The sequence below is a fragment of the Tenrec ecaudatus genome, chromosome 13 (assembly GCF_050624435.1).
Source record: "Tenrec ecaudatus isolate mTenEca1 chromosome 13, mTenEca1.hap1, whole genome shotgun sequence".
In the NCBI taxonomy this organism is placed as follows: Eukaryota; Metazoa; Chordata; class Mammalia; order Afrosoricida; family Tenrecidae; genus Tenrec; species Tenrec ecaudatus.
In genome coordinates, this window is record NC_134542.1 from 77,581,265 (window position 1) to 77,602,211 (window position 20,947).

The window sequence follows — 20,947 nt, forward strand, 5'->3', positions numbered from 1 at the left end:
TATACAAGGTACAGAATCAAAATGCTCACTTGCATGGTGGCCCAGTTCCAGAATAAGTTTCCCATCAGAAGAAGTAAGATCCATATTAACCCGTGGCATTGTATATCGTGACCGATAGGAGCAGCTTTGCATCATTGTGTTTCCTTAGTCCCTAACAAAATGCTGTGTCCATAACCAAAGACCCAGATTCTCTCAAGCAAGGCTTACTCAACTCTCCAAAACACAGACCCACCACCCTTTAATTGTTTATGTTCCATTTAGCATGACCAAAAAAAGGGGTGAGGGATAATAAGATACCTTTGTAGAAGCCAAGACCGACCATTATCCAAGAGAGAAACTCCCTCACTAACATCAATTTTGACTCACAGCGACCCGATAGGACAGAGCAGAACTGCCCGTGTGGGTGTGATGCTTTATGGGCATAGAAAGCTATGTCTTTCTCCTGTAAGGAGACTGGTTGGTGGTTTTGAACTGCTGATGTTGTGGTTGGCAGCTCACCTGGTAACCCCCTACACCACCAAATGGCAAGATTTTACCATGATTCCAGTTACCTACTCCCTCTACCTTTCTCAAAAGAAATATTCTCACCAGACTATCCCAGGCAGACATCTATATGGCTTTCTGGGTATAGGCAGGCAGATTCCAGGGACATTTTAATTTTTAGGGGAGCCATAAAAATACCCACTGTCAGTCAAGTTCCATTCAGACTGACCCTCCATAGGTTTCTGAGGCTGTAACTTTTTACAGGAGCAGAGAGATGGGATAGAAGTCCAAGGCCTAGTCCACAGCCCCACCAAGTCAGAATAGAATGGATGATTTGGGTTGAAGAGGGAGCCTTATAATAACCAACCTGAATAAATACAACTTTGATTCACTATTCTCTAAACATATTCCAATGTTGATCCTTAGCTAGAAAATAATGACCTTCCCCGAACTGAGTAGACTCCAACGCATTGTGCCCCTACAGCCCAGCGGTTCCAAGGCAATCATCATTAAGAAAGCAACCCGTACTTCTTTCTCTCTCAGAGCAGATGGTCCTTTCCCAGAGCAACCAATGTACCTTCCTCATGGCCTTCCCTCTTACCCACTGCTACTAAGTGAGTTCTGACTCAGAGACACCTGCAGGTCAGAATAGAACTGTCCCAGGGGTTCCAGGGCTGCAAATGTCTATACTCACAAGCACGCTGCCACATCTTTCTTCAGCAGAGCAGCTAGTGGATTCAAACCACTGACCTTCTGGTTAGCAACCAAGCATATCAATCACATTGCCACTAAACCCAAGAAATATCACTACGGTTAAGCCGATTTCAACTCAGCAGCCCTCCACAGGGTTTTTTGAGACTGTACATCTTTACGGGAGCAGATAACATCTCACTACAGAGGGGTGAGTCTGAACCACTAAAGCCTGACACCTCATTAATCACCTTACTTGGTATAAACTCACCTGTGCCAAAAGAGATCCAAAAACGCACACAGACATATTTGAAGGAGGATTGTTTGTCAGGCGAAGTAGGGGTGGGTGGGGAGTATTTAATCAGGAAATGCTGCTAACATTTTTAAGTCTAAAATGTTCTGAGAGTATGAGAGCATTAATAAACAGGTATTCTTATTCTTTGAGCATTTAATAACCATATGCAAATGTAGCACTTAGCTTCAGAAAATGCTATAGAACAAAAACGCTATTTAAAATGTGTGAGACTATGATTGAGTTCCTACATGAAGGCTAATGACAATGTGCTGACTATGCTTGGAGATACAAAAGCACTAAACTTTTGTTATTTTAACAATCTAGAAGTTTATTAATCACTCTAAAAATTATTGTTTTCTGCTTTTGATTGGCTATAAGAATGTTGGGACTATTCAATATAACTACAAGTTGTACCTATTGTTTGCTTAACTTAATCTCAGCATAATAAAAATCAACTCCCTGTGATCGGGTCACTTCTGTCTCATAGCAACCCTCTAAGACAGCATGGAGCTACTCCTTGGAGTTTCCAAGAATGTACATTGTTGTGGGGACAGGCAGCCTCAGCCCTTTCCTATGAATGGCTCATGAGTGTGAGTCACCACGGCTCCGCAGGTCTAAGAAACTCACAGCTATCAACTGATCCTGACTCACAGTGACCTGTAGGGCAGGGAAAATGGCTCCTCTGAGCTTCTGAGGTTGTAACTCTATGGGAGTAGAATGCTTCATCTTTCTCCCACAGAGGAACTGGTGGTTTTGAACTGCCGACCTTGCATTAGCAGCCCAAGAAGTAACTACTGCATGACCAGGGCTCTGTAGGCATAAGTGTAATATATAAATAACTATCGTACTATGATGTGAGTGACCAATCACTGCGTTCCTATTGGTTGCTTCCATCAGACTGATGAAGAATAGTAAAGTATTGAAAGAAACAAAATTATAATTGAAAAGCAGGAAATTTATAATGCAGAGTATCTGTAAAATTCACATACCCACAAAGACTAACTTATGTTCATCTATCTATTTTGATTAAAAAAAAGAGAAGCATATATTTACTTGGGAATCATTCTGAATGGCTTGTTAACTTAGTCAAAGTCACAATTCAAAGTCATTCTATTGGCTTACTTATCTTGTCAACTCTTTTCTTTATACCTCACCTAATCCCCAAAGCAATTTGAGAAGGTTATGAAGTATTAATTCATACTTAATACTTAGCATTAGATACCGCGTTATGCTCGACCCCTGCTTTCTAGTTATTTGCTTATTGGAGCATACATTAGTTTGAATCGCTGTTCCATTACTGTCTAACACAGGTGCTCTTAGCAGTAAGAACCTAAGTCCCGAAGGGAGTTCATTACAGAGAACAGTGCCAGAGCAGCCCAGATGTGCTCCAGCAACGCGGGAGGGCCAATGAGTAATGGCTAGTCAGGTCAAGTCAGCAGCAGGATCTGTGGAAAACTCTGAAGAAGCGAAGAGACTGGATATTGGTGACCTGGGAGGATTGAGGAAGCAGTAAGAAAACGCGAACTTTGGGAGAAAAGAAAAGAGGAATAAAAAGTTATGAGGGACAATTAACACCTGAAAAAGAAAGAGAGAACCGCCCAAGAAAAGGACAACATCTGAAACTATGGATGCAAACAAATGGATAATAAAATGTGCAGTGGAGGGTAAATGAAAAAACAGAAGAATTATTTCAAATTAGTTATGGAGCCTGGGGAAGATGGTAAAGGGCATTTCCTCAAGGCCAAAACAGAGATGGGGCGAGAACTCCGAATGAGCAAAATGCATAGCATTGTCAGGAATGGGAAAGCCAGCCTAGAGGCTGCAGGGCGCGCAGGACGCAGAGCAATGATGATAAATAACGATGACAACGGCCAGGGGAGGGACACGCCGGTCCTGCCGAGCTTCAGCATCTGCCTTCAGCTGCAATGGAGGCTGTGCACACGGAGTCCCTGAAGAGAGACCCACCCAGGAGTTCCTGATTTTCTGCTCACACATTGCTTGTAGAGAGACAAGCTGTCCAAAAAAACTCACCACGAAAAACCACTTTAAGAAATAAATTGAAGCTTTCATCTCTTCAAAAATGTGTGATTAGAAAAATAAATCATATAGCTCTTCCCAAATCACAGTCATATTAATAAAAATACCATTATATACATTGCTACTTGTATTTAAACAGATATGAGCTACAAGAGTTCTTGGTGTTTATTTTTGTTTCTATCTTATATTTAAATCTTTCAACAGGTATTATGGATGGGTCAGCTGACAGTTTTCTTATTCATTTTAATAATCTGTGAAAGCACTTTATACACAGCAGCATGAAAGACTCGGTGAAATAAAATATAATGGTGTGTCCACGAGGACAACAATCAGCAGTAATTCCAGAGCAGTCAAATGAAAAAGCATGTTCACTTCTGAAGTATAGATATTAGGGGAATCGATATTAGAAATACAAAATAAATTAGATCTCAGCACGGCACTTTTTCTGACATGTGAGAATAGTCATATACATTTGTTCTTTAAACTTCCTTAAAAATGGTTTCTGTATTTTTCCCCCACTAACCTTCCTGTTCGCTGGAGTTCAGGCCCGCTGTGGCCTCCGTGGGGCTCGGCATCCCCGTGAGCAGCGGTGCCGTTTGGCACAGCCGGAATCTTCCTCTTTTCCTGTGGGAAGTTCATTAGATTTCAAGTTCTAGTTCATTGCAAGCACCCAAAGCAATATCTTCTCCTTACTGTCATGCCCCGAGCGGCTAAGTTTTCCCCGTTTGATACATGACCTCTGCAATATTGCATAGCTTCCTATAAAGTTCCCTATTAACTCGAGAGAACAACAGTATCTATCTCATAATATAGTTGAAAGTTCAGTAAAGTGATGGACATTCATATATTCCTTTATTAGGTGCCCAATATGTGCCATTCATTGGTAGGGGTGTTTGAAATAGAAAGTGAAGTTCCAAAGGCATCTATCAGTGGAGACAGACAATAAACTGAGGAGGTCAAGTGGAGACAGGAGCCACGAAGAAAAATGCAGTCAGACAAGGGTACAGAGCGAAAACATGATGGGGATGAGGTGGCTTAGAAGGTGTCAGCTATGAGATGGTACAATTTAATTCGGAAAGTTTAGCTGCTGTCAGAATAGAGACATAACAGCTGGTCATAAGCTAATGAAGACAATGCAATACAGAATAAAGGGCTGATGACTGAGGATCCAGTGTACAAAAGAGAAAGTGATTTCAGATCATCAATAGGAATAAATGATAAGGTGGAGTATGTGAGGATGAGGTGCGGGCTGGTAGAAGTGGACGCTTCCTTTTGATCTTTGCCAATTTCTCAGGAGATGTAGGAAACAAGTCAGCATCAGAGAGTGAGGATCAGGAAGGATGTGCTGAAGGCTTGCGAGCAAAGGTCTGAAATAGACATCTAGAAAAAGAGGACTGGATGAAGGACGCATGGCCCACTTGAGCGATGTGGGCCTGATTCTATGTGGGCCAGTCCACGTGGTTATTTGAATGCTTCTCTCAGTGCCAGCATCGCAAGCACATCCACACAGGGTAGCGGATTGAGTGGCATCCACACAGGATAGCGGATTGAGTGGAATTCACACAGGGTAGTGGATTGAGTAGAATTCACACAGGGTAGTGGATTGGTGGAATTCACACAGGGTAGCAGATTGAGTGGCATCCACACAGGGTAGCGGATTGAGAAGTAAATGCACGGCAGGAAAGATGAGCAAAGACGTTGAGGCTGTAAGCACGGTGTGATCATGAGGAGTGCTGACATGAATGTGCTCAGGGTTTTTAATGAAGTAACAGATTATTCTTCCCTCAAAGGGAAATTATTTAAGATTGTGGGTGTGCAGCCTGTGTGATCATGAGATGTCAACAGGACCAGGTGTCAGGCATCAGGAGAACCGTCCCCCCCCCCCCAAAAAAAAAACAATCATCTTGATGCGAATGACAAGGTGTGGAGTGGAGACCCAAAGCCCATCTGTAAATAATTGAACATCCTCTCACAGAAGGGTCAAAACAAAGGGATAATCCAGCCAGTGTGCATTATAGCACCGACGAAACACAAAATTCTTCTAGTTCTTGAATGCTTACCACCACCACCCACTATCAGAATCCCAGTTCTACCTTACAAATACTGCGATACCAGAGCATGTCCACCGGTGCATATAAGAGCTCTCGACACACGGAATCCAGGACAGATAAACCCCTCAGGAATAGTAATGGGAGCAGCGATACCATGAGGGTAGGGGGAAGGTGGGGGGAGAAAAGGGGAACCGATTGCAATGATCGATGTCTCCCTCCTTCCCCCCGCAGGGTGACAAACAACATAAACATGGAAGAAGTGAGACAGCAGATGGTGGAAGAGATGAAGAAAATAATAATTTATAATTTATCAAGGGTTCATGAGGGTGGGAGGGGAGGAAGAATAAAAAGGAGGAGCTGATACCAAGGGCTCAAGTAAAAGGGAAATCTTTTGAAAAGAATGATGGCAAGACATGTACAAATATGTTTGACCCATGGATTTATGGGTTATTATAAGAGCTGTAAGAGCCCCCAATAAAATGATTTGAAATTAATAAATAAATCATCATCATGAAAAAAAAAGTCCAAAAAAAGAGATTATGGGTGTGTTGTATACATTCAGAAGACTAAACACCATAATTATCCCACAGAGAGAATGTTAGTTGCTTGAGTATGAATTCAGGGTGCTTAATATGCTTTAATTGATCCTATTCCATTTTTAAAAGAAAAACATTTTATAATACCTATAATGAAATAAGGCACTCATCATTTGGAGTATTAATATCTAAGGAAGCATAGAGAAAATATCTCATTTAAACTCCTCATAAAGAATTATGCTGTCTAGTGTGGAAGCTACCAAGTTCATGTTGCCACATAAATTAAAATGAACTCCATTAAGTGAAGTTGAAAATTCCGTTGGTTCATTGCACTGGCCACATTTTAAGGGCACAGTGGTGGTTTGGGTTATTAGACAGAGCCGACACAGGAAATTGCCATTGCTGAAGAACTTTCTCTTGGGCAGCTCTGGTATAAAGATTAGTACAGAGACATCAAGGCATCTATTGAAGATCATACAAAAATAGTGCCTGAACCCACATGTCTAGATTCTTCCTAGAATGCTACATTTACTTTAACATCCCAAAATGCAACCTCCAGTAATAAATTTTAATTTAAAAGGGGCTCATAAAAATATGAGAAAAAAATAGAGTTCCCATGCTTCAATTTGACCCCAAGACATAATTTCTGTTAGATAAAATATTATAAGAAATACTTGACTTTAGATGAATTCCATGTTAATAACATCGTAACAGTATTATGAAATTCGTTCTGACCTGACAGACAACCAGAAATCAATCCCAACGTATCTGTTTGCTCCAGCATATCAAGGAGCATAATAAAGAAAATAATATTTGAACTGATTGACAGCTGATTTTAAAGGTCTCTCGGTGTACTAATATGTTCACTGAATTTCTCTAATTACCAATAATTAATGATTGCTTATTATTTACCTTTTATAACATCAAAAGTAGAAAAAGGAATGCTATTATGAGGTGCTGCACGGTTGGTTCTGATTTACCCATATGCACAACAGAACAAAACCCCTCCTGCGCCTGCGCCATGCTCACAATCTTTGCTCAGGTTTGGGTCATGATTGCAGCTGCTGTGTCAATCTAGCACAGCATATTCAATATCCTTGTCGGCGCCACAATGCAAAGGCATCATGTTTTCTCCATCCACCCGGCTTATTCTCTAGCTTCCGCGTGCATGTAAGGCCATTAAAATGCCATGACTTCGTCAGCTTTGTTCTCAAACTGGTATCCATAAAGAGGCCGTTTGCTGATTTGAGCAACAAATCATTTGCCTTTGTCGGTGTTGATTGTAGATCCAAGCAAAAGAAAATCTTCGACTACTTCAGTCTTGCAGTTTGTCACGATATTGCTTATTCATGCAGTTGTGAATCAGATTCATCCAGATCTCTGTTTGATGCTGAGCTGTGATGCACACTGCAGGCTGTCGACTTTGATCTTCATCAGTGGTTTACGTTCTTTGCACTTTCAGCAAGCAAGGTTGTGTCATTTGCACATCACAAATTGTGAATAAGCCTTCCTCCTATCCTGATCCTGATCCTTCATGTAGTTCAACATCTCGGATTATTTGCTCAGCATATAGATTGAATTAATTTCGTAAAAGGATACAACCCTAACACACAACTCCCCTGAGTTTAATCTATCCAATATCCTCAGGCTCAAACAACTGTCTCCTGGTCTAGCTACAGGTGCCACACAAGGATGACTTCAGTGCTCGGAATTCCCATTCTTCTCAGTATTATCCATAATTTGTTACGATACACATAGTTGAATGCCTTTGCATGGGCGATAAAATACAGACTGCTTATTTCTGGTGTTCGCTATTTCAGTACAGAGGCACCTAATATTACCAGTGATATCCCTCATTCCACGTCTTCCTCTGAATCAGGCATGGATCCAGCACTCCCTATCTATGTACTGCTGTAAATGTTTTAAAATTATCTTCAGCAAAATTTCATTGTGTGTGACATTAATGATGTGGTTTGGTAATGCCTGCACTCTGTTGGATCACCCTTCTCTGGAATGGGCACAAATATGGATCTATCCTGGTCAGTGGCATATTTCTTTCAGGATGAGCACTTCCAGCATGGCGTTCATCCATTGAAACATTTCAGTTGGGATGCTATCAACTCCTGGAGCCTGTCTGCCCTAACGCCTTCAATGCAGCTTGTCCTTGTTCCTCCAGGATCATTGGTTCTGGGCCATATGCCATCTCCTAACATGATTATAAAATGATTTTAGTATCATGACTCTGTGTATTCTGTCATCTATTTCCTGTGCCACTCAATATTTTTCCATTCTTCAATATTAGAGCCAAAGCTTACTTTTGTTTCCCCTTTTGGATCTTTTGCTAAGGAGGTAAATAGCTCACTGAAGACAGGACAGAGGCTCACTCCCTGCAAGACATTCCTTCTGACAAGACACATGGGCTACACTAGAGCCCTGGGAGCTGGAGGAGCCACATGGAAAGACCTGCCAGCGCTGAGATACTTCTATCGCCACAGGATCCATAAACCTTTCCATCCACTGGCCTGTGATCTTCCTGCATTCGGCATCATTGCATGTGCTGCATGAGTCTGAAGAGGAATTTATGGACAAGGATTGGACATATGGACTAATATCAGACTTATGGACTTGATCTGGACTGGGCTGGGATGCTTTCTTAACGTTCAATTACTCTTTTATATAAAGCTCTTTATTACACATGAGTGCCTATGAATTTGTTTCTCTCGTCAACCCAGATTAATATACACACACTTCCAAGTCCAATGCTCAGTTGACTAAGGAATCTGTCATTTCAACTGAGGAACTGGAATCTAATGAATCTAGACTTCACAAGGGTACAGGCCAAAGGTAACGCTGAGTAAATAAAAGCAGAAACAGAATCAGTAGGAATTGTGGCATCAATCTAAAGAGTGGATCACAACCACATTTAATCACCCCTCTCACCAAAGTCACATTTCCATTGAGAAAATTCACCCAAACAGGAGCAACAATCTTTATTTCTTTTTTTGTTAAAATGCATACTGGATTACAGGCATATTTTTTTCTTTTTTCTACTATAGCCACATATAGGTAATAAAAATATAAAATTATAAATTCTTCCCAAGCATAATATGTTTGGCACTAATGATTTGCCAATTCTAAGTCATGCAAGACATCACACAAAGTGACAGGGGACAGTAGTGAACTTTATCTTGAGCCATATTATGTTTTTTTAATGAAAATTTTAATCTTTTCCCCGCCTGGTATAATTTTAGTTTGAGTTGAAAATCTTTCCAGACATGTAGGTTGTTTCACTATCCGTGATTCTAATAGTTCACCATCAAAATGTCAAATTGTTCACTGAGGTATGCAACATAGAATTAACGATATTATAACTTCAGACCCTTTCTTCTGAAGGTTATAATTTAAATCACTTGAATCTTTTTTTGTAGGTTATACTATTTTAGGATGCATATCTCAAAGAGAACAAGATGATGGGATTTTCAGAGGGTGTTCACATCGACATACCTGGGAAGGAACATTTTTGGGAGGCTCTATTCGGATGCTCGGGTCCCATTCTCCAGGAGGGAGAACAGTAACCTGATCTAGAAATTCATCAATTCCGGATACTAAGTCATTCCGATCCTTAGCTTTGTAAGCAACATCATGAAATACCTAAAGAAGGAAAAGAAATGGCATTTATTCACTGAACGCAGTTATAAAATCTTAATTTGTCCATTATCTGCACTTCCCACTTATCTCATGTGAGATTGTTATAAGGATCTGAAGAAATGGGCATGTCTGGCCCTCAGGAAGTACATGATATAAAATGCTATCATTTTAGTTATGTGTGGATGTTAAAATGGCTTAAGCCAAAAGTCAGGGGAAGGACAAAAGGGATGAGAAGCCATGGAGTTATAATACATGGCTCAGGCTAAGCGAGGATGAAAGGATGGCTAAATCAAGCTCTCTGAAGAAAGCATTTGCTTAAATGTAGAGATCAAACTTTATATTTTTTAAATTGTGTCATATTATTTAATCTAGGAATACCTATACTAATAAAAGAGGTTAATTGTGTTTTAATTTTGGAAATGATAATGCTCTATAAAATGTTCTGGATATATATTATGCCTCAATATGTGCAGAAAGCACATTGTCATTCAAAGTATGTTAGGTTTTAAACTTGCACATGCACATGTGCGCACACACACACACACACACACACACACACGCACACCTTGTGATAATCACTGGAGCTGTTGACAGGTATCCCAGAACTCCTTCTGGCCATATGGTATGATTGCTCTTCTCTGCCATTATTGAAATTGGGGGTGGCCTATTAAATGTACATATGCCACCTCCAAATGGAAGCTCTGAGGGCCAGTGTGTGACTTATTATGTTACCTTGTCTTCCATAGTGATTAAGAAAACAGAGGCCTGGGTGGAACTCTATTAGTCTGGGTGCCTGCCTAGGTGACTACAATGCTGAGCTCCTCTGCCAGCCCGTGAGGGAGGGATAAACAACACTTGCTTTGCTGATTTAAGTCACTGGGATTTTAGAAGCTTAGTCCGGCCACATAAACCAACCTCTCCTGGTTTACATACAGGGAAGTGAAATAGCCAGGGTAGACGGCGAAAAGAAAAGTAAAGAAAAACCGGAATAGTTAATTTACACTAAACGTAAAACCTTCGGATGATTTCTGTATTCCACATTATATGAAATGGGACAGGTAGCTATTTGAGGTTAGGCATTCCTACATTCTTCCTTCTGCCTGCCTGCATTACAGTGACTTCAGGAAAGTCCTGCTTTCAAACATTCCGTCCCGCTTTTAGACTATTGGTTTCAACTGCTGGTCTGATAGGCTAAGTTGCAGGAAAAAATTATAATTATTTTAAAAGACTTTTTTTGCCTTCTGTTTTAGACAGGGTTTTCTAGAGAGATAAAACCAGATTGCTGATAATTATATATATATTTATAAAGATAGATCAATAACACAAGAAATGAAGTGCTAAATTATATACAGATAGATATATAATACAAGAAATGAACAGTTAAATTATAAAGCAATACAAATGGCTCAGAGCAACTCACTCCCATGAGAGAGTTGTGGGATACTGGCAGTCCTTCAAGTCTCGAGGGCCGCCAAGTAGTCCTCTGTAGAGAGAGCTAGGCTATCCCAGCACAGGCAGCAAACAGCAAGGCAGGCCACCAACTGTCAGCCAGGTCACCAACTGTCAGTCCCAGCTCAAGAGATGTAAATTTCAATTATGTGGTCTTAAAAGGACCTCAACTTACAATAACACAGTCCACAGGCTAGACGTCCCACAGGTAGTGTAGCCTGTAAATTGAGGCACAGAACAAGCAAGGCAGATGCATACTGGTCTGATGATCAAAGAGCAAGAGCGAGAGACAAGAAAGGCGAGGCTCCCCGAGCCATTTACCTCTCCGCCCTTCAATTAATCCCACTTGTGTTTATCAGCCAGGCTGGCACAATAAAGTAACTATCTCAACTGAGACCATTTCACAGAAAAAATTGCTGTGATGAAAAAATTGCTATATTTTTAAGACATAAAAATATAGCAATAATTTAGTTGTATTTTGAGAAAGAAAATTTTAAAATATTGACAATACATATGCCCCTTCTTCAAGATTCTGATTTTATGGACTAGAATACCCTCTTCTAAAGATCTTTACCTGGCCATGAGGCATAAACTGAACATTTATCAATTATAAATGCCCTTAAATTCTGTAAGTGTTCAGTTACCTAACTCTTCCAATGAGTAGCAACTTTCTTGAAACTTATTTTGATTTCGCGTAATCAAAAACATTGAAAATATCACATAATCCTATATATTTCTTTTAGTAGATGAATGCCCAAATATACCATATATACTTGAGCATAAGCAAAGTTTTTTCAGCATATTTTAAGGCAGTTTTTGTGGTAAAATTAGGTGCTGCGGCTGATATTCGGTTCAGCTTATACTTGAGTATCTACAGTACTTAGGACAGCTGATTTCCATTGATTTAAAAAGTCCTCCAAGGTACACATATCACAATTGTTAATATTTTAATTATAAATTATATTTGCAATGGTTTTCCTATGACCAAGAACCACAATAGCTTAATGAGCCACTGACTTAAATTGCTCTTCTCCATTCTCTTTGAATGACTGACCCCAAATCTGATTTCAATGTATAGCTGATTTTTTCAATGAAGCTTCTTTAACCCCTTTCAAACAAGATTAGCACAGCCTCAAATAACAGTTGTAACAATCTCCTATCATTTTGCTTTTCCTTGTGATACAGCTCTTTCTGTAATTTTATTGATTGTGATCATCACTAGGTAATTGTACAATGAATTGTTAGATGTATTGCTATTGGTAGAATAGCTAAGACACTGGTCATTAATCATTTTTGAAAAGAATGTGTTGGACCCTGATTTAAGGCTAGACACTGTGCTAAATCTGAAAATAGCAAAAGAAAAGACAGTCTACCGATATGGAGTTCCCCAAACAGAGAGAAAACCAGCAAATGGAGCTCAGTTCAACAAACACTGTTCTGTGAGTCAGGAAAGTGATTTTACAAGGGCGCAAATATGAATATGATCTGGTCACTGCTCTCATGCAATTTGCAGTTTAGTAAGACAAGTCAATTCACTACCCTCTCAAACAAAATAAATGTATGAATAAACAATAAATTTATTGTTTTTTTCTTAAGTATGATTAACTATTCAATAACCTTCAAAGCAGTGAGATAAATGGAACAACTGCATCAGCTGTGCTTTGAGCAATACAAAATTGACCCTCTTAAAAAGTATCCAAACTTGATCTGACTTCATCCATGTCCATTGCAGGACCCCTATTTTCAAATCAGAGCACTCTGGTGGGGTTCAGTTTCTTTATCCCATTGCCCACAAAGAGTTACAAGATGCCCTAAAATTAAGTGACACATTTTCAACTATAAAACATGTGGACTTGAGCCGTCACATGGTTGGTGCATGTTGTAAAGTTAGATAGTTTTCAACTAATAAAGGACATTACTTCTCTACTTTGATTCACCATCTAAAATTTGTAGAGGGTGAGTGTTTCTCTGCTATCCTGTGCCAATGTGATGACTCACAAAAGATTTCGTGACATCTTTCTGTTGGAAAAAAAAAAACCCTTGACTTGTAGTTGTGGACGCAGGTGGTAGGGAATAGAGGTCATATACTTTGAATGTTTTAGCACCTCGTAACAGAATGTGCCCCCTTCACATTACAGCACACTCCGTGCTCCATAAATGTCTAGATGTAATGCCCTGTGGTCCAAGATGATGAAATATTTTGTGTCTAATACATGATATAACAGTAGACACGAATGAGCATGGAAACAACGACGATGTATCATTTATGAGGATACAGGATTAACCAGGATAGAGACCATAAAAGAAAGGAGGCTGTTAGTGCTTAGAGAGCTCTTTGGTCCTCAAGAGGCCTTTTAAAATTTAAGCTGATTCTTTTAGAAAACTGGTAAAACATGATGCACTTTGTTTAGCGTTTTGGTCTCCATGTGTGTATCAATAACCGATTGAACAAAAACATCATTTGAATAGATATAATAGATTTCATACACCAAGAAAAAGTAATTTAAAAATACGAATTGTATATTCCATTACTACTGCATTTTGAATGAATGCTTCTCCTGTCGAATGCATTAGCAAATTATTTATATTCGATTCCAGAAAATATCAATCCCATTTGATAATTTAATACTGAATTTTGTATTCATGCTTCTTCCGGAGGTTTGCTTTTTGCTTTTGTTTCTGGTTTTTTTGTGTTTTTTTTTTTACATCTGTTCCTTGCCTCCTAACCATCACAGCAACCTGTCTCCATTAAGTTTCTAGGAACATAAATCAAAAGTGCCGGTGATACTGCTATTCACATTCTGCTCTGCAGCATCTGACATTTCTGAAACATGAACTTCTTGGATGAAAGCTTGCCCTGCCCCCTCAAACATACATAGACATTTTTCAACATACAAAAGAGTTGAGAAGGAATCCCGTTCAAATAGGCTAGCATTACTTTCATTAGACATGAAAATGACGTTTTCTGAAACAAGCTTTACAATGATTTTAACAGGGACACTTGTAATAAAAGGGGAAAGGTAGCATCTGGATTCTAAATGTCACTAAACAAGGTTTTTTGGGGGGAGGGGTTTTTTAAATATATTCACCAATATGAATTCATAAGCTCTTTGGACTATATTTTTCCCCAAGGGAAATTTTATTGTGGAAACCTGGGGGAAATGTGATTTATCAGAGAAATCTAATTCACTGCAAAGTATCATGCATGCAGGATCTCTAAAAACTAGGTGTAACTAGCCGGGGAAAAGGTGCTCAATGGGCTCAAATCAATACCTCATCTGTCATGAGGGTTGCGATGGATCTGCCAATCTCATGGTACTGCTGGCCCTTCCCCAGAGGTCCCAGGAGAATGAACAAAAACCTGTAATTAAGAAGGAAAAGAGAGAAACGTTTCAAGGTAGAAAGTAAAGATAATCTTAGTACAGAATCATTCACACTCAAAGATATTATACTGGTCTGGGGATTTTAGCATGAAATACTTCCATGATTCTTTATGGTTTATTATTGGAATGCTTTTGCAATGATTGAGCCTTACATCTTTAGCTCCTTGAGCATGGGAATAGGGGTTACTTTGATCTCAGTGCTTCCTCATTCAGCGTTCCCCTACGGAGTCTACGCAGTTGTGGGACATCTCAGGGGTTTGGAAGAGCTTCACAGGGAAAATGGGGTAGCAATGACGGTGGGACACACAGCCTAATTAAACTCTCCTGAATAAAAAGGAAAGGAACTCACTCATATAAATGAAAAATCACTTGGACGAAAGGAAAAAAGGTAGTGTCGTAGCATTATAGAAAAATATGGCTGAATAAACAGTAGGGTGGAGAAAAATTATTGTCAAGAATTAAAGGGTCAGTAGGCAGAAAAAATAGGGAGTTAGTGATTTCTTAATTCCAAGGCTAGTGTCGTAAAATTACCAGCTGTGTGGTGATCCTCAGTCCAAGTGAGATGGACAGTCTGTCAAACTCATTGTCACAATGAACACGTGAAAAGAAATCAGTGTGCACTTTACCTTTGGGGACGCGGTAATGACCCTGCCTCTGAGAAGGTGACAGATGCAGCGAAAGTGTGAAAATTGAAGAACCTCCTCCCCACCCCGCCATGGAATCTGATGGTGTTCATCTGTTCAACTGTGTATGCACTTAAGAATGAAAATGGGTCGGACAACAGAAAGGTGGGTGAAGGGAGACATTGGACAGTGACTTGTAAATTATCAAGTGTTCATGAGGGAGGAGGGAATGGGGAGAAAGGGGAAAAAATGAGGAGCTGATGCCAGGGGCTCAAGTGGAAAACAGATGTTTTGAGAATGATGATGGCAACAAATGTGCAAATGTGCTTGACACAATGGATGTATGTGTGGATTGTGATAAGAGTTGTACGAGCCCCCAATAAAATAATTTAAAAAATAAAATAAATAAAAATTAAAAAAAGAATGAAAATGGGCGGCACTGCAAGAGGGCCTGAAATAAATACTTGAATTCTCCCCTTTATTTAATCAGAAACTTTAAAGATTAGACACGTTTTATAGACTGTTACTCTTTTGTGTGTGGGTGTAAATCTTAAATTTAAGTCAACTTCTACTACTTAGAAGGGTTCAGTATACATTTAAATCATATGCGATTTGATGTAGTGGAAGAGGCTTTACCAACCACAATTCTTTTAAGAAATTTCCATTCCGTGGGCTATTTGTACAATCCTAAAACATTATCTGCTGATGTTTTTGCTATGTGTTGTCATTGTAATCACCTCCTGGCTCTTTGTGCTCCTGAGAAAGTGTAATTAGGAACCCAATGAGCCTCCTCTATTCTGTTTGTCTACGCCTTTTCCAGTTTTCACCTTTCTTGACTAACTGGTCTAGTCTTTTGACTCGATCCACAAAGAGTGGCCGTTTGGCGTCCCCGGTTTTTTCTCCTGTGCTCTCTACACATACTTTGCTGTGGCCGTGTGAAATGAGGTCAACAATAAACCTGGCGTTTCCAAAGTGAGGGTGCACAACCTCAGTGTGGTTATTCTTTTCTTCTGGGGATTTTATTTTTCTCCCCTTTGAAAGAGAGCAACGTTCGTTGTCACTCTTAGCCACCATGGACTCAGAGGTCACAAATGGTGGGAAGAAAGGCACTGCTTAGAAGGGTGAAAAAGAATTTTTAAACTCTGCTAAAATAATAGTATACTTGGTGACAAGGGAAAAAATTTTAAAAACCAAAAGCTGCCCTGAGGATGCAGTGGTTAAGTGTTTGGCCAGTGGATCGACTCCCCCAGATGCTCTGGGTGAGAAAGATATGGTGGTCTACTCCCGTGAAGATTTAAAAGCAAAAACAAAACACAGCCATAGAGTCGTTTCTTACTCAGAAGGACCCTATAGGTCGGGGAGAGCTGTCCCTGTGCGTTTCCTAGACTGTCACCCTTTATGGGACTGGAAAGCCTCATCTTTTTTGAACTGCTGGCCTCGAGGTTTGCACCGCACCTCATAAACACTGCGCCACCTGGCACAGGGCTCTCACCGGATAAGATTACAGCCTGGGAAATTGTATGGGTGGTTCTATTCCACCCTATAGGGTCTTTGTGAGTCAGAATCAACCCAACCTTGAGGTCCTAAATCTGAACCCTAGGCTCAAGGAGCTCCCAGAGGTGTGCGTAGAATATATCCTACAGTCAGATATTATTTTAATGTGTGTAGCACATCCTTCTTTTAAAATGAAATCTGGTATGTATCAGAATTCTTCACAGCCCTCAAATGGGATACGCAGAAATTTCTTTCTATAAGATGAACTGTAATCAAATTTTCTGCCTCAAACCTCCATGTCTGGCAAAGGTAAAGAAGCCTGAATTCTATTCTAGCCACCTGAACCCTTATCATGTAAGGCCTCACACCCTGCTTCGTGATTATATATTTGTGAAGATTTGATGAGTGATCCAAGCAGGGAGTGATGTAACTAGCTGGCTTTCGGTTGACACCAATGGCTCCCTAGAGGAAATATGCTGCCTCGTTGCCGCAGTGCCCGAGTCGCTCCTCGTTTGAATATGACCGAGGCGTGCGGTTTTGGAAGAGGATGTCTATGAACGGCACCAGAGACGGCTTCCGTGTGGAGCAAAGGGCACCTGTCATGTCGGAAATAGGAAACTAGACAGACATGGCTGGTTGTGAAGAGTAAGAGCAGAGTGCAAGGCTGTCCATAAAGAAGATGAGGGAAAAGGGAAGAAAGTAAAGACTAAGCATAAGGTCAGCAGTTCGAAACCACCAGCCACTCAATGAGGGAAAGATAAGGCTTTCTACCACCGTAAAGTTACCGTCTTGGAAGCCCCCAGGGGCAGTTCTACCCGTCACTCTGAGTTACAATGGACTCAGTAGCAGTGAGGGATTAAATGGCTAGGGATGTAAAGTACTGAAGGCAACACTCGGGTTTTTTTTCTTTTCTTTTTTTTTCAGTTTTGCCCATGGATTGTCCTATATCTCTAAGATAGTAATAAATAACAAACAACACTATTTCTACATAATTTCTGTCATAATTTTTATGTATGGTTTGATTGAAGAAACTTCAGCTGGCCAAATTAAAATTGTACTTTTGATCCAGATTCTAGCAACATTACCAGGAGGAGGCAACTATCGGTGATAATTTCGACCTCATGTGAGGGAAGTGGATTGTGCTTTGAAGGGAAATACAGCACACATCTGATAGGACCGGGGCTTTCTTAATAAGGACACATATATGTAGTTTGCAGGACTATTCATTCAAGCATAAAACAATCCTTGAAAGCATAGATTTTTTTTCCAGTTTAACCATATGTGTAATATATACATATATGTATTTTCCACTCTTAAGCTTCCCATTTAATGCAATCTTTGAGAACACCCTAACATTTTTTCTAAATCTTTTTATTTGGGCTCATACAACTCTTATCACAATCCATACATACATCAATTGAGTAAAGCACCCTATACATTCGTTGCCCTCATCATTCTCAAAATTCGCTTCCACATGGGTTCCTGGAATCAGTTCATTTTCCTTTTTCCCCCTCCCCCTCCCTCCCCGCTCCCCACTCCCTCATGAACCCTTAATAATTTATAAATTATTATTTTATCTTATCATACACTGCCCAGCGTCTCCCTTCACCCACGTTCCTGTGGCCCACCCCCCAGAGAGGAGGTTACATGCAGATCCCCGAGATCAGTTCTCCTTTTCTGCACCCTCTTCCCTCCCGGTGTCACCACTCACACTGTCCCTTTCTCCCTTATCCCCAAACCAAGAAAACAGATAGCCTATGGCCTACTCTCACGACGAAAGGCTATTTGATTCCTTGTTTCTTCCTCACAGACACACACACACAGACACACACGCACGCACACACACACAGTTAGAGAGGCATGCGAAAGACACTCTTCTGGCTGTTACCTGGTGGGGATCGGGACCTCAGCCAGCCCTTGAAGCAACACGGCTGGAGACAACCTGACAAACGCAACTACAGTCCGATCCAAAAACTCGAGCTCTCCCACGAGGATGTTCGACGCTTCAGCACCTGGAGGAATCTTTTTCATAAAATGCAGGTCAACCTGAGAGCACCACAAAGTAAAATAAGACGATGTGATAAGGCAACAATATGCTCAATCATATGCTAGCACAGTACTTCACATAGGGTATAGTTTAAATAAATAGATATCATTTAAACAAATATGCATGGCTGTTATCGTTAAAGTACTCCTTAACATTAGCAGACAAAATTTTAGAGGAGGAAAAAGTCTACAGTCAATTAAATGGGTATTACCAGATAGATATCGTTTTCTACTAATTACCTTTATTTTGTACACATTATCATTAATATTTGAAACATGCCTATTTCAAAATGAATGCAATCATATTTGCTGTATAGCATGCATTATGACGTTAACATTCATATTATTGCAATTGTTTTTAATTCTTCGCATTCTATCCTTGACAGGATAATACTTCCGTTTTAGTTTTCAGCGGAGAATTTAAGAAAAAACAACAATAAAATTCGCAACACTTGGAGCTGCTGAAAAGCCATAGCTGAATTTGATATGAAATGATTCAAATGAATGCACACAAAAGGAAATGCAACTTTCTAAGCGAGAAGAAACGCTAGGTCAACAGGTGAGGTCTGAGAAGGGATGTAAAATATCAGCAACAACAAATATCCTTTCTATATTCAGGGCTTCAGTGGAAATCAAGCAGTGAGTTGAAAATCAACTTTATAAGGCCGACCTTGTTTTTAAAAATTCATTTGAGCCGCTTTTTATAAAAGTCTGTGGGTAAACAGAATGAGTTTATCCGCCTCAATGGTTGGATTTATGCTTCTACATTAATGAGATGGAGGCCAAACAGAGTGGGAATAGTCCAGAGAGAGAAAGAAGAGTTTGGACAAGTATGGTTAAGCCTGGGATTTTCATTTTTAGGCCAGATGATTCGTTTGTAGGCTTAATGATATGGGAATGCTTTTTCCCCAAATTTTAATTTAGAAATAAAACTATTTAATACTCTAAGGAGGAGTCTATTAGAGAGGCACAGGCACAGTATTGTGACTAGATTAATATGCTGCTTCCTAAAATCACAATCTCATTACTGCGATTTGGAAGTCTTATAACTAATTCCTTTTATATAAACAATAGACTCCACAAACTATAAAGCCCAGTGTAAGGCATAAGGATTATATACATTTGATCACAAAAATTGGATACACAAATAATCTGCAGTATCCCCTTGAAAATATCCCATAAAACCAATGTTCTTTTTACATTAAAAAGAAGCATGATTTAATAGAGTAAAATTGCCCTTAACCAAAAATACATGACAAATATTATAAATTACAAAGCTCTCAACCTGAGTTTAAAATAATTCATAAATCATATTCACTAGGATGATATATGATATATATTTCTGTTTTATAGAATCTAGTTTATTAATTAATAGAGGGAAAAGGTTAAATTTCATGCAATTTATTATGGTGTTTTTGCATTTTTCTACTTAGGAGAAATTTGTACATTACAGAGCCATTTAGATTAGTAATGCTTTACTACAATGCAAAACTTCCCAAAGGAAGATTAAATGACTGATCATGAATTATGAGGCTTTATGAGAAAAATGTATGAATTTCCATAAATCTTTAAGCATCTCAGAGTAAATAATTCAACCCCCCCCACTCCCATGTAGAGAATACCACAAAATGTTAATACCCTAGAGTAAAATTTAAAATGAGAAAATAGCTTTTGAAGCCAATCTATAATTGAGTGTTGTTTTGCGATGTATTGTAGCTGTGAGAAAAAGTTCAAGTTTCATCTGGAAAAGGTTCCAGACTTATGTGAGCTGCAGTCCTAACCACTGAACTCTGAGATTCCTTGGGAAAGTAGCAATTTGAGAAATAACTGCCTTTGGCAAAAATGTAACTAAACAAGGGATTATATCGTGTACTCAAATATTTTAATTTTATAAATGAAACATATCTTCTTATATATTATTTTTGTTCTATTATATAATGCCTAATACATCACTGATAATAGCTTTAGAAAAGGCATTAGATTATACAGAATTTAATTTTCAAAGTAGCAAGTTTATGTTTTGATTCTAAAATGTGATCAATTGTGTTATATAATACAATCTTGGTGAGACATTATATTTAATGCCATACCTGATTCCTGGGTTCTCCATATATTCGAGGCAATATATAGTATCTAGTTATACTGCTTGCTACACATTATGTATAATATATAATGTATTTCTACTTTTGTGTTAACATGTAATTTATCCAAA

General features: G+C 39.3%; 1 protein-coding gene across 3 annotated transcripts in view; it reads right to left on the reverse strand.

Moving 5' to 3' along the window:
• SLC4A10 (solute carrier family 4 member 10) overlaps positions 1–20,947 on the reverse strand; it is a 241,254-nt gene that overhangs the window by 88,263 nt on the left and 132,044 nt on the right. For all 3 annotated transcript variants that reach the window (XM_075528845.1, XM_075528844.1, XM_075528846.1), the window contains 4 exons: positions 18,578–18,735; positions 14,463–14,550; positions 9,597–9,743; positions 4,029–4,129 (listed from right to left, as the gene is read on the reverse strand). In XM_075528845.1, the coding sequence (XP_075384960.1) occupies positions 4,029–4,129; positions 9,597–9,743; positions 14,463–14,550; positions 18,578–18,735 (494 nt within the window). The remainder of the gene's footprint in view (positions 1–4,028; positions 4,130–9,596; positions 9,744–14,462; positions 14,551–18,577; positions 18,736–20,947) is intronic.